Below are 13,869 nucleotides of genomic sequence, written 5' to 3'. Positions count from 1 at the left end.
CTGAAAGTGTAGAGCTCCCGAGGGTCTCCCTGTGGTTGTTGCCTGGAGGACCCCCCTGAAAGTGTAGAGCTCCCGAGGGTCTCCCTGTGGTTGTTGCCTGGAGGACCCCCCTGAAAGTGTAGAGCTCCCGAGGGTCTCATTGCGGTTGTTGCCTAGAGACCCCCACTAAAACTGTAGAACCCCCCGACCCCAGACACCGAGGGTCTCCCTGTGGTTGTTGCCCGGAGGACCCCCTTTCCCCCCTGAAAGTGTAGAGCTCCCGAGGGTCTCATTGCGGTTGTCGCCTGCAGACCCCCTGAAAGTGTAGAACCCCCCGACCCCAGCCACCGAGGGTCTTCTTGCGGTTGTCGCCTGCAGACCCCCTGAAAGTGTAGCCCCTCTCAGACATCAGCCGCCGAGGGTCTCCTTGTGGTTGTTGCCCGGAGACCCCCCTGAGGATTGTGCCTCCTAGACCCGGAAGCCCCATTGTTCCCCTTGACTAGCTCCTTTCACCCCCTGTCCCCACCATGGCCCGCGCTGGCCCCGTGCGTGGCTCGTCCAAGGCGCTGCTGCTGGAGCTGAAGTCGCTGCAGGAGGAGCCGGTGGAGGGTTTCCGGGTGTCCCTGGTGGAAGAGGCGGACCTCTACAGCTGGGAGGTGGCCATCTTCGGGCCCCCCAACACCGCTTACCAGGGTGGCTACTTCAAGGTATGGAGAGGGACAGTGTCACCTTCTATAATGACCCGCAGCTACCTAAAACAGACGTTGCCAAAAGCACTAGTTCTTGCTTTCGTACTTTATTGACTTTTTATCTCTGTTTTTGGTGAAACCGCATTATTTCCGATGCTGTGCATCACCAACAAAGACGGAAGAACAATAACTTACGCAAAATGACGTGTACGTCTTTGAAGCCATACTTTTCATGACGGCATGCCTTCGTGTTTTTCATTCGATGCGCTCATGCGTTACAACTCTCTCATGCATCACAGCTCGTGCACACCAACCTAAATGGTGCAGTGAACATTTCCTGCTTATTTAGTGATCCAACATAACTTGGCGCGGTGAACGGAATTCACTTGCGCAAAACTCATTTTCTTAAAGTAGGCTTGCTGGTAGCAAATAGAACCTACCGGGTCCTCCAATTAAAAGTATTTAAAAAAGAAGCATATTAAGGATTGTGAAAGGTGGATGAGCAATTGGGGGAGGGGGGCGCTGGGGGGCACTTGGCAAGATTTAGGCCATGGGAGGCCAGGGTGGTGGATGGTTTAATTGAAAATCAATTATGTGGTGAGGTGCGGTGAGGAAAAAAGGAGTGCAAAAGCAGCACTGGGGGGACATATTATATATTTTTTAACAGCGTGGAACATAGGACAAAAGTGTATTTGGTGGGGGAAAGCAGCAAGCTAGGGGTGATAGGTAAAAAATACCTGTAATCTCATGGAGTGTTGAAAGGCGAAAACACAGTATTTCTTTAAACGTAAGAAGGATACAAGTCAGCCTCTCAAAAGGGTGGTAAAGAGACTTTGCTCCAGACCGGGGCTCACAGAAGGAGAGGGAGACAATCGTTCAAACAGGAGGCAAGCAAACACAATTGACAAGATTGTTGTAAACAGTGGAAGGACTCTGAGCCTTCTCTAAGTTTTGCCCCATGTAGTCCACGAAGGACTTTTGCCTACAGACACTTGGAATCTGTTTACAAGCAAGACCTAAAAAGGGCATTGATCATCTTCACCTCTCCCTGGAAACTTAACCTACTCAAGCTCCATCGGCAGCTTTCGACTGCACGTGTCTTTAATGTGTACTGGATATGCCCTGGTTTTGTATCTTTATACAGTTAAAGCCTCCTGCTGGACGAATGTGCGTCTGTTGTGCTATTTAGGGCTTCTAGGCGTCCCGTATTACGTGTATTTAAATACTTGGCTCTCATATGCTTGCTTACTCAGTAATATGCTGGATCCTCCAGTGCTGCTCTTGCCCTGTTAGTAATGGCTCTCATCTGTGCTTAACATGGTTATTCGTTTAATTCAACCCTTAACTTAACAGGCTTCCTTATTCATTGAACCATTCTCGTGCTTCATATTAGATCAGTAAAGCCCTCCTTCCATTTGCTGTTTTCAAATTAAATGATTGAAGCCTCTTTCTTAATTTAAATATACCCGGCTTCATAATTTGACCTTTTTTTCTTCTTTTGAACTACATGCATCATGGTTTACTTTAAGTCCCTTTCTTGTGCAGGGTATGCATTGGTCTGCTTCTGTGTTTTTTTTTTTTCTCTCTCCAGTCAGTCTTACCATTGGTATTCTTAGTTTGCCTACTTTTCCTCCGGTAGATGCAAGTGTTCCATTCATCTTTATGGGTGTTTGTGCTCTTATAGTCTGTTTGCATCCCCATCATGGGAGCATTTTGTTTGTATCTTGTATTCTTTCCCTGCTGGCCCCTTGTTGAGGTTACACATGCCTGCTCCTGCGTTCTTCTGTTAGCTGCTATGGACATCTTCTGGCTGCTCACCTCTCTGGGTGACGTGAGCAGTCACTCTTGTTTGCTTGCTCTTTCATCTAGACTCAGATGCCAGTGGATTCCTTAGCTTGTCACTGCCTTTTCCTTACTCCTTCCAGTCACTGCCTTTCCCTTACTCCCTCTAGTCACTTTTTTCCTTGTTCTGTTTTCCGGTCGAGCATAGACATGCGCTGTTTTCGACGTGTAATCTTCTCTTGTGGGCTTTCACCACGTCCATCTCACGGCCATCACTTTCAATCGTTCCTTGGCCTGCCTTTCAAAATTCCCTTGATTGTTTAGGTAAAAGCTTTACGTTTGCCCCGCCTTGAGGCTGCTTCGTTACCACCTTGGAGGCGGACCCTGTTACATGGATTACCGCACGATCCGCCATATACCTTAGTGAGTTGCACTACTTTTTTCTTTCGCCACTCCATTTTGTGCTCCATGTCCGTATGTTGTTTCTTCCTTTTTCTTGTTTTTGGGCATGCCTTTGTTTCCTTGTGGTGTCGGCGCCCAAAGGTTGCAAGCGGGGGGGGGGGGGGCGGGGTTTGAGTTCTTTTTTACTTTTTTTAATTTATGTATTTTTGGGAAGTTTCATATATCGCAAACTCGATTGGAGGAGCGCCTTACATGAGTGCCACTTAAGTACAAGTTCAGCAATTGAGACCTATACAAACTGGCGCATTTAGACAGAAGAAACAGAGAAATCCTCAACGCGGCTCTCCTTGCACACTAGGAGAGCCGATTCTACAATATTCACTGCACTTGGGAAACTCACCCCATAATGATTTGCAGAGCATTCCTTTTACAAAATATTTTGTCCCATAACTCAGTCTGTTGTGGTCCTATGACAATGGGACCACTACCACACCATTCAGCACAACACACTTTTTCTGTCTAGGTCATCTGATTCCCCACACTAGGCTAGGTTAGAGGGACCCCAAAATAGTAACCTCTCCCACTGTCTTTAAGCTCTCATGGCTAGAACTTTTTTCACAGCTGGGAGTACTTTGTGTTTTTAAGGGCCTTGTTTGTATTATAAGTGCAATAGGCCTGAAAATGTGTAAGGCACTACGCCCTCTAGGGGCTAAATACATGGTTGCACTGCATTACTTTCTGCCATTCTTTTCTCTTGTGATTATGTTCTCTGGGGATGACTGGTTACGTGACCATGTTTCTTCCAAATGCTATTTTTATTGTGTCATCTAGGGCCAGTTTTGACAATTACAGTCAAGATACCACAATGTTTCCTGCACTCTGAAACTCGCTCCATAATGCTTTGCAGGACATTCCTTTTACAGATCATTTTTGCCCAAAACTCACTATGTGGTGGTCAGAGGACAATGAGACCACCATCAAAATTGTCAGCACGATGTGCTCTTTCCCTCTAGGTCATCTCTGTGTCTCACAGTAGGTTGGGAGGGAGGGGGGGAGGGTTGTGCCAAAGCAATAACCCCTCCCACAGTTCAGCTTAAAAAAAATATATATATATTTAAGTTCTCTCATGGCTGGAACTTTTGTTTTACAACTGGGAGTAGTTTGTGTTTTAAGGGCCTTGTTTGTAATATTATTCTAGTAGGCCTGCTAGGCATGAAAATACGTAATGCACTGTGCCCTCTAAGGGATAAATATATGGTTACACTACTTCACGTTCTGCCATTCTGTTCTCATGTGGTTTTGCTCTATAGGGGCTGACTATATGGTTACATGACTGTTTCTTACAAATGCTATTTTTACTGCAGTGTCCTGTAGGGGCTGTTTTGAGCATTACAGTCGAGATACTACAGTATTCGCTGTACTCGAAAACGTGCCCCATAATACCTCCCTGTGTGGCTGTCCTAGGATACTGGGAAGACAATCAAAACGGTCAGCAGACGTGCTCTTTCTGTCTATCATCTCTGGGTTCCCACACTAGATGTGTGTGTGGGGGAGGGCAAAATAATAACAATATAAATATAATTGAGGCAATAGTTTCATTTTTTGCTGCTGATAGAGGAAGAAGGTAAACTGGAGTGCTTTAGTTATATGCAGGGCTCCTGGAAATATGTGGCAGAGAGAACCAAATTACGCGGCTGGCTTGCCCAGTTCTGTGTGGTAAGAAAAGCCCAGTTATGCATTTACAACGCCAAAAGGTCTGACTCAAGTAAATGCAAGACTTCTTGCATTGCAGATGCTTGATTTCCCAGTGTGGAAGCGCACCCCACACTGCCTTATATGTAACATGTGGCCTGCTTGCTTCTTGGTGTGCGCCTCCTCCTGGCTCCTTGTCAGTTCGTTTCCAGCAGCATTGGGAGTTCTGGCCGTAAGTCGTGAAGTAGCTGAGATCCAAGCATCGCTTTCACCTGCTAGAACCTGCCAAGTACCAGCTAGCGGGGGATGTGCCGAGGGCAGAGGCGTGAGGATGAAGCAGATGGGGAAACCTGGCTCCCAAAAGCATGGGCAGGAGGGAGGCGGACTGAGGAGAGGATGGGGTGGTACATAAGCTTCATTTCGGGCCGAGTAGGAGTTTAACATTTGTTGATTAGCTTGTGCACCTAAGTCTCTTAAATAAAAATGTAGTTTAGTGGACTTTACACAAATTCACATTTTCCATCTTTCGGTATCGGCACTTTCTGCTGCAGCTGGTGTGTTGGAACGCTTCCCCTCCCTAGCTCCGTTGTGGGTTCAAGTTGTTGGAATGGACTTTATAGTGGCCAAAGGGGAGCAAACAGACTGTGTTGTTTATCCTGCCACTCTAGTTTCCTACTAATATTTCAGTTGGAGGGCAGTTAATGTTTATATATTTGGAATGGTTTCCTTCCTGAAAGGAGCAGGTTTTGACCCGACAGAAGGCTGCCTCTCGCACAGCGACCAGGTAGTGTAGTGCATTTGTAGGTCGCTGGAGACGAGCCGCACAGTGCATTGGAGCTTACGTGCTGTACGACGTGTGTGTTGTAGCAGGTTTATCTTGGATGGTGGTGGAGATGGCCAAGTCCCACAAAATAGTCCTTCACAAGACCGCGTTTTTTCCAGCTCGCACTAAAAGCTACTTTGGTTATCTGTGGCTCCAATTAGACTTTGAGTAAATGACAAAGCTGTGCTTGAGTCCTTCTTTAGGACCAGGGCCGATGCTACAGTGACTGAGCAGAGGATGTGGATATGAGGGGCTGGCCCATAGGGCTCCTTATGGGTTCTGTCTGGTGGGTGCAGTTCTTGCCCAGAGGGTACAGCATGTATTGAAGGGGTCTGTCAGTGTGAGTGTCTGAACCAAGGGCTTGGGTCACCTCACATTTATATAGCACTGAGAAGCCAATAGGGCGGCTTTGCCCTTGGCAGCCAGGTGAAGGAATACAGTATTATTAAAATAGCAGGGCGTTTAATAATTGATAAAAGAAGTCGGCAGCGGTGTAGCCATCACATCTGTTGGTGTGTCATTCCGCACCCTGCCGGTAGTCTCTGGTGGTAGGATGTCACATGCTGGTGAGATGGGGACTTGGGCGCGATAAGGGGTTTACAAGAAGCTTGTTTTGGGCAATTGGCTGACAGTCCTAAAAAGTATTGTCAGGTAGTGATGAAGAATCAGAAGTGTTTTTAGGGCGGGTGGGCGGAACTTGCAGAATTTCACTCCGCAGGGTTACATAAAAACTCAGCAAAATTCCGCAGGGTCCTGAAAGGGGGCAGACATCGGTATGTTGCACTGATTTTTAGCACCAGGAAGTTGTTCCTCAATGAGTAAAGTGTTGAGATGGCACTACGCTGCGTGCCGGAGGGCGCTGCTGTTCACATTGGTTTTACTGCAGCTCGAGTAGATTTTCTACTCGAGCAGCAGCTTTCCTAATGTGACTGGCCGCGATCGCACGTTAGGAAATCTCGCCGGGTGCCCTCGTAGTGCCTGAAAATCATGATAGGGGGCGCCAGTTCTCGCTAGCCCGCTGGTGAGTCACGATCAAGAAAAAAATCTCCTCCACGCTGTGGTTGGCGGAATTTGGCCGGAACTCTGCGATGCATGCGTAACACTGTCCAAAACTCTGCCAGCGGAGCGGAGTCGATCACCCAACTCTAGTATTTTTAATGACTGCCACCTTGTTTTGTGGGTGGTGGCCAGGGAGACGGGGCTAAAGGGGCCTCCCCTGGTTAGACTGCAGCACCAGTCAGCCAGAACCTGACCAGTGCAGTGATTACAATTTTGGCCGAGGCATTGGAGCAGGTTTTAGTACCTTGGAGAGGCAGATTGTGTACATTGAAACAGGAGATGCACATCTTTCTTTGTCGATAAATGTGTGCCTTCTGGAGTTGCTACATGTTTACTCCTCCTTCGATTTTGAAGACGAGGAGTTTTATCACATTTTGTGTGAAGAACCTTTTTTGAGCTACTGACTTAAGAACCCTGTGCTTGTGATCAGGAACTGAGTCACTTGCACAAGTCATAGCTCCGTGTCTGACACTTGCTTGTAAAAGACTATACTCGGATGTTATTAAGCTAATGACGATCCCGGTGGTGGAACGTGAAGGCGGACCTGAAACATAGGTAACCAGACGATGCGTCACTGTTTAAAAAAACGACTTGGGCAGGTCTTACAGGGGCGTATAAACAACGAAACCAGTCTGATTGTATTCTGTGCCGATGGGCCAATCGTCGTCTTTGGGTGCCAGCTGACGTGACAGCCTGGTTTGGGGGCCAGCCGCCTGGTTTGGGGGCCAGCCGATGGGCCAGCCGCCTGGTTTGGGGGCCAGCCGATGGGCCAGCCGCCTGGTTTGGGTGCCAGCCGATGGGCAGCCGCCTGGTTTGGGGGCCAGCCGATGGGCAGCCGCCTGGTTTGGGGGCCAGCCTGGGGCTTGTCTGTGGTTGTGTCTTGTGAACGAGTTGCTTTGATTGGAATCCTCGAGCAGTCGGGCTTAGTTCATGGGGAGCGGGTGAGGGTGTCCTTCGGTTCGGTGTTGGGCCCCTGTTGGTGTGGACCAGCAGGTGCTCGATGGCGGCCACGGGCTGGAGCACCGCCTCCACTGATAATTCATTGTATTTACAGTCCGGAACGGTGGTTTCTTTTTATGTCTGGTGAGAGCCAAGACCGTTTGTTGTTAATAAAAATATACTTTACATGCGTACTTAAAGGGACCTCCAGTCAGTCACTCATTGGCCTCCTGCAGTGTCCTTCACCTTTTGTTTCTCCTCGTCACAGCAGATGGCACAGGGTCAGCCCACTTCAGCCATTGGCTGACCTGACTGCGAGCGAGGGCATTCCGCACTTGCCTAATGTGCCCTTCCGCGCCGCCTCCAGTGCCAGGGTGCACACCATGCGATGCCTGCCTTTAGATACGATTGTTTGGGCTCTTACTTACGCGATATTTTACTCTAAGAGATGTGTATCCTGGTCTCTTTTAACCCGAAGGATGAGGAGGGTAGGTCCTGATTGACCCTGAGTGTGCAGACGCAGAAGGCCTGTTAGCGGACCCTGCACCAGTGTGTACATGGCGGCACACACAGTCATCTGTGACGAGTGAACTTCCCCGGCCCATTAAGGGGCAGAGGCTTGGACTGGTGCACCCGGGCCTTCCTGCTTCATTGTGGGTGGGCAGGAGGGGGCTTCTCTGTATGCCCCGCTTCATTATGGGTGGGGAGGAGGGGGCTTCTCTGTAATGCCCGCTTCATTGTAGGTGGGCAGGAGGGGGCTCCTCTGTATGGCCTACTTCATTATGGGTGGGCAGGAGGGTGCTTCTCTGTATGCCCTGCTTCATTATGGATGGGCAGGCGGGGGCTTCTCTGTAGGCCCTGGTTCATTATGGGTGGGCAGGTGGGGCTTCTCTGTATGCCCCGCTTCATTGTGGGTGGGCAGGAGGGGGCTTCTCTGTATGCCCCGCTTCCGTATGGGTGGGCAGGCGGGGCTTCTCTGTATGTCCGCTTCAGTATGGGGGGGCAGGAGGGGGCTTCTCTGTATGCCCCGCTTCCGTATGGGTGGCAGGAGGGGCTTCTCTGTATGCCCCGCTTCATTGTGGGTGGGCAGGAGGGGTCTTCTCTGTAGGCCCCGCTGCATTGTAGGTGGGCAGGAGGGGTCTTCTCTGTAGGCCCCGCTGCATTGTAGGTGGGCAGAAGGGGTCTTCTCTGTAGGCCCGCTTCATTATGGGTGGGCAGGCGGGGGCTTCTCTGTATGCCAGCTTCATTATGAGGGGGCTTCTCTGTATACCCGCTTCAGTATGGGTGGCAGGAGGGGCTTCTCTGTATGCCCCGCTTCATTGTGGGTGGGCAGGAGGGGGCTTGTCTGTAGGCCCGCTTCATTGTAGGTGGGCAGGAGGGGTCTTTTCTGTAAGCTCGCTTCATTATGGGTGGGCAGGAGGGGGCTTCTCTGTATGCCAGCTTCATTATGGGTGGGCAGGAGGGGGCGTCTCTGTATGCCCCTTCATTATGGGTGGGCAGGAGGGGGCGTCTCTGTATGCCCCGCTTCATTATGGGTGGGCAGGAGGGGGCTTCTCTATATGCCCGCTTCAGTGTGGGTGGGCAGGAGGGGGCTTATCTATATGCCCCGCTTCATTGTGGGTGGGCAGGAGGGGGCTTATCTGTATGCCCGCTTCATTGTGGGTGGGCAGGAGGGGGCTTCTGTGTATGCCCCGCTTCATTGTGGGTGGGCAGGAGGGGGCTTCTGTGTATGCCCCGCTTCATTATGGGTGGGCAGGAGGGGGCTTCTCTGTATGCCCGCTTCATTATGGGTGGGCAGGAGGGGGCTTCTCTATATGCCCGCTTCATTATGGGTGGGCAGGAGGGGGCTTCTCTGTAGGCCCCGCTTCATTATGGGTGGGCAGGAGGGGCCCCCGTTCATCAGGAGTGAAGAGCTGAGAGCTCCTTGGCCTCCTGCCGCCTTTCCAGACGTGTTAGCAGGGCTGGGGCTCTGCCCCGACTCCTGCGGTGCCCTCTGGAGGTGCGTTGCCTGGGAGGTGAATGTGTATTGGCTTCGGTGTTGCGCCCCTGGAGCGGGGCACCCCCACGTAGGCGTACTGGGCGGCTAGGGGAAGGGATAGCTTGAATCATGCCCTGGTGGCTTGGTGAGCACGCCTGGCTCTCCATCTGCGCCTTCTACCTCTGTGTTAGCAGCCTCTTCTGGGGAGGGGCCAGGGAGGGGCGAGGGACCTGCGCAGGCTCATGCCCGAGGCCCAACTGACTCACTGAGAAATTCAATGTTTTACCTTCAACTCCAGCAACAAGGAGGACAGACACCTGTCTCCTGAGACGCTTTGCTGCCGCCTCCTCCCCCCCCCCCCCCCCCAGCGCCCACCTGTAACCACCGACCCCACTAGCCGCTTGTGGCTGCTTACAAGTAACAGGAGGGGGTGCTGGGCACCTGCACAGAGTGAGCAAGGGCTCCTTCCAGTCACCCAGCGGCGGCATGAATAGTGCTCCGCTCATCGGGGACAGGGCCGAGCCCCTCTTTCAGAGGGGGGGGGGGGGGGCAGCTGTAGCAGTCCTGCAGCATCCTGTCGGTTTGTGCAGCTGTATTGTGTGGGGTTTGCAGCGTATTTTTTTTTTTTTTCAGGTCTGGGTTTAGCCAAGACCTTTTAATGTTACTACAATTATATGTATAATATACTTAATAATGGGCAAGGCCTCTTGAATTACGTGGCAGGGTGGACCAACATATGTGACAGGTTAACTACATTGTCTGGCAAGAAAAGTTACATAATGCAGTGTAATATAGCACGTTTTGAAATTCTTACTTCACTGTTTTATTGCATTTAGTCATGTCTCCAGCGTATGGGCAAATGTTTCCCCTCACTAGTACCAGTTTAACACCAAGACACATTAATAAGCAACTGAAAGAGGACCCGTCAACCTTAGTGACGCCTTCCACTGCACAGCAACACGCGTTGCTCTGTTTTTGAGACTTTTGACCCACTTGAGCTAGAAACATTTCTTTATTTGTTAAAATCTATAGATATTGCTGAACATGGATTATGTGGTGAATCCATAACTATGCGGAAAATGCAACTGGCACAGAATCGCATAATTGCAGCAGCCCTGCTTATAGCGGCTTTCAACAACTCCTGTCCATGCAGTTGGTCTGTTCTGCTGCCATTTGCAGTTCCCTCTGCAGTACTTGGCAAGGGCTCAGCCCACGTCTCTGTTAACTAATGTCACCGTGAGTGACGGCATCATCCTTTCACCGGGAGCACGTCCTCGCACAAACTGCTTCCCCAACGTTCCGGTGTCTACTATGGCAATGTTTGCTTCTTGAGACCAAACAACCTTTCTGGGTTTAGCCTTTTTTTTTTTTTTTTTTTAGATTGCAGGGGGTCCTGCAGCTCTGCATTAAGGCTCTGAAAAAACCCTTTGCTTTTTGACAACGCTTGTTGATAACAGGAGGGGAGAGTTTGGGATAATCTTGGTATTAGGAAGTTTTGGTAATCGAAGCCTGTGTTAGCCCGTACCTTGCATAGAGATGGTAAAGGAGCCCTCTTGCGAACTCTTCTTGTGTATTGAAGTTTGAGGATTTCTTTTGGGTTACCTGATTCTGTGGTGCACCCCCGAGTTGCTGAACCAAAAGCTTGGCAGCGAGAGGTGTGTAGCACACACATGTGCACGTCTCTCCTCCCGTGCACAGTAGTGCCTAGAAGAGAGCTCTTGTAGTGTAGCAGGTGTCCAGTTCTGATGAGCTCTGGTATTGCACAGGTAGAAATTGAGAATCCCTGGGGCTGCAGATTACAAACGGCTGAGTATGAACGACAAGGAGAAGGTTGGGGGTGGGGTGCTTGACATCTAGGACAGAAGCTGTAGCGCAGTGGAGACCTTGAACGAGTGCAGCCTGTGATCCAGGGTTCTGGATCCTGTAACATGGTCACAGAGTAGGGAGTCGCGAAGACTAGACATGTCATTCAGCAGCACTGGCTGGAAAGTCTTGCTGAACTGGCCCTTCCATGGTCCTTCTTGGCTGAAGGATTCAGCAGACCTTGCATTAACTCCAACCTGGGTCTGTGCAGGGCTCTGACACAGGCAGCTGGGTGGCAGTGGTGTTGTGCATCTCCCCTCTCTCTGTGAGGTCACTGGGGATAGGGCTGTCAGAAGACTCTTACATTTTACTTATGGAAGGCACCTATTCCCAGCCTGGAAAAGCTTTGTGCTCCTAAGGACGAAACTGGAACCCCTCTCACTGTTAATACACTCGGGTTACGTTCTGTCTTGATGTTTTGATGGGGTGCTTCATTTTGTGGGGAGTTGGGGTTAGCAGAGGCTAGACAGAATGGGGTGAGTTACTTGGAGCAGTGAGAGGTGAACTGCAGTGTACACATTTGGGAGGGGGGTGGAGTATCTTCTCCACACATCTAACTTTGCTGTGTTCTCTGTCTGCAGGCTCGTCTGAAGTTCCCTATGGACTATCCCTATTCACCCCCAGGATTCCGCTTCATCACCAAGATGTGGCACCCCAACATCTACGAGGTACGATGGCAAACAATGTACAGTGTGCATGGATGTGGTCTAGGACGCAGTGTCTATCACTTTTGCTCCTGTCGCCTCAGTGACAGGCTCATGTTGCTTCTTCTACTCTACTTAGGTATTGTAATACCAGCAAAACGGTTTCAGCTGTCTTCTTACCTTGAGCTGAATGTGTGTATTATGTGTGTAGTTTATGGAAAGGGATTCTCTTGGGCATTCGGTGGGATGAAGAGAAGCGCAAGCCATGTTTTCTTAGAGTATTCTAACTGGAGCTGACCAGAGGAGCTGTTTCCACACTACTGGTACCGCTGGATGGTTTAAGCATGATGAACTGTCTTTCACATGAATGCTGCGGCTCACTGCCCCTGCCTTACCAGCTCCAGAAGGGTTTATCCCAAACTGTTCTTGAACGTTTTACCGCATGACTTATTCTTTTGCAAGCTTGTGTTTCTAAGCCATTGTCAGTGGAGGAAACGTTCCCGAAAGCTTCCAGATTGCCTTGAATTCTTGCATCAGTATAGTGAACTTGTCGCACAGCCCACCATTGTGTGCCGCCCAGCATAGAGGCATGCTAGCGGGTCTGAGTGTGAGCAGCCTCTCTCCTCAGGCTCCCAGCACTCCCGCTGTAAGTGCTCGTACTGTCTTAACTATACAAACCCCGCTGAACAAATGCAGCTGCTGTTCATTTACTTGGCGGTATCCTCAGTTTTCATTGAGTTCTGTTGTTAACTGTGGCACTTTGCTGTCGCGCAGCAGATGTGCAAAGAAAGTCCTCAGCTTACGCCTCTAGAGTGTCCGTCTCATGGAAAGGTTTGCAGATGTTGCAGGTAGTCATTGCTGGTCAATCCTTTGCAGATATTAGTGGGACCTGATGAAGACCCGCGGCCGAGAGCGCAACCCCCAGAAGTGCATGTGGGACTGTGGTGGCTCAGCCTGGCTTGAAATATTGCTACAGGTTTCCTTGCGGCTCCCTTTGACCTGCCCTGTGCATCGCTCCAGCACTCTGCTGGCTATCTAGCCGGCTCAGCCCCTGTGCCGCATGCGTTGCTGCCTGTTGTCTGTGTGACTGGGGAAATAATGAAGCCCAAAACACTGTCCGCTTGTTTGTAGGTGCCCTTGACAATCCTTTGTTCCCCCCCCCCCATAGTTCTATTTAGCTGTTTGCAAACGTATAGTGTTGTGAATACTGGGTGATCTAACCTGTTGGATACAAAGTATCCTCTTTTGGTGGGAAGGTTACGGAGATCGCTGGCTCAAAGTGCCATTTCTGTTTCTATTGTTGACTATTATTTAGTATTGTTTTTACTTCCCATCTGATCTGCTTGCGTTGATACCTTGTACCTGTATTAAATAGATGTGTTAGTCTTGTAAGTGTTATTGAGATACAACCTTTGGCTGGACAGCCACACCTTCTTACTGTTGTGTGGCACACTGCGCCTTTGGATGGTCTCACGCAGGGCTCGCCCACATCCGTCCAGAGAGTCAGGGGGTCCCTAGTGGCTCCCATTTTCTGGTGCATATTGTTTGATGGGGACCCTCTGCTTCCTCTATTCAAGGAGCCCAGAGGCGCCTCTGGTTACCTACCCTGCTTGCAGAAAGGGTTCATGCACAGCCCTGAGCATGTGGGATGGAAGCCTCTTCTAGACTCAGTCCATCTCTTGGGAAATGGCTTACTAGAGCGGGGAGTCCTGTGATTGAGTATCATAGTTTGAAAAACAATCTCAATCTTTTTTCAAGTATTAGCCGCTGTTCAGAAACAGTATGTATGAAGAATGAATGTATACACGTCAGACGCAGATCCCACCTAATACGGAGAAGGTTGCATGTTTCTTTTTAACCAAAGGTGAAAGTGTTTCCTAACAAAAAATGTGTTTATATTTGGTGATGTGGATATTTAGAGTTTGCTGTTTATAACGTGCTTGGTGTCAGGAGTTTCATATTTCAAGGAACTAGGAGTTTGTTTAGATCTGTAGTAACCGTGGCGAAGGAGCATTTCTT

At 49.9% G+C, this 13,869-nt stretch overlaps 1 protein-coding gene across 1 annotated transcript in view; it reads left to right on the top strand.

Annotated features, from left to right (window-relative positions):
* The first annotated feature begins 301 nt into the window (after positions 1-301).
* The window catches only part of CDC34 (cell division cycle 34, ubiqiutin conjugating enzyme), a 34,602-nt gene continuing 21,034 nt past the window's right edge, over positions 302-13,869 (top strand). Inside the window, exons 1-2 of the mRNA XM_069215758.1 lie at positions 302-686; positions 11,788-11,874. Coding sequence (XP_069071859.1) covers positions 507-686; positions 11,788-11,874 — 267 coding nt within the window. The 5' untranslated portion in view covers positions 302-506. The remainder of the gene's footprint in view (positions 687-11,787; positions 11,875-13,869) is intronic.

The sequence above is a fragment of the Pleurodeles waltl genome, chromosome 12, assembly GCF_031143425.1.
Source record: "Pleurodeles waltl isolate 20211129_DDA chromosome 12, aPleWal1.hap1.20221129, whole genome shotgun sequence".
Lineage (NCBI taxonomy): Eukaryota > Metazoa > Chordata > Amphibia > Caudata > Salamandridae > Pleurodeles > Pleurodeles waltl.
Note: the sequence above shows the minus strand (reverse complement) of the source record. Positions and strands in the feature narration are given on the sequence as shown.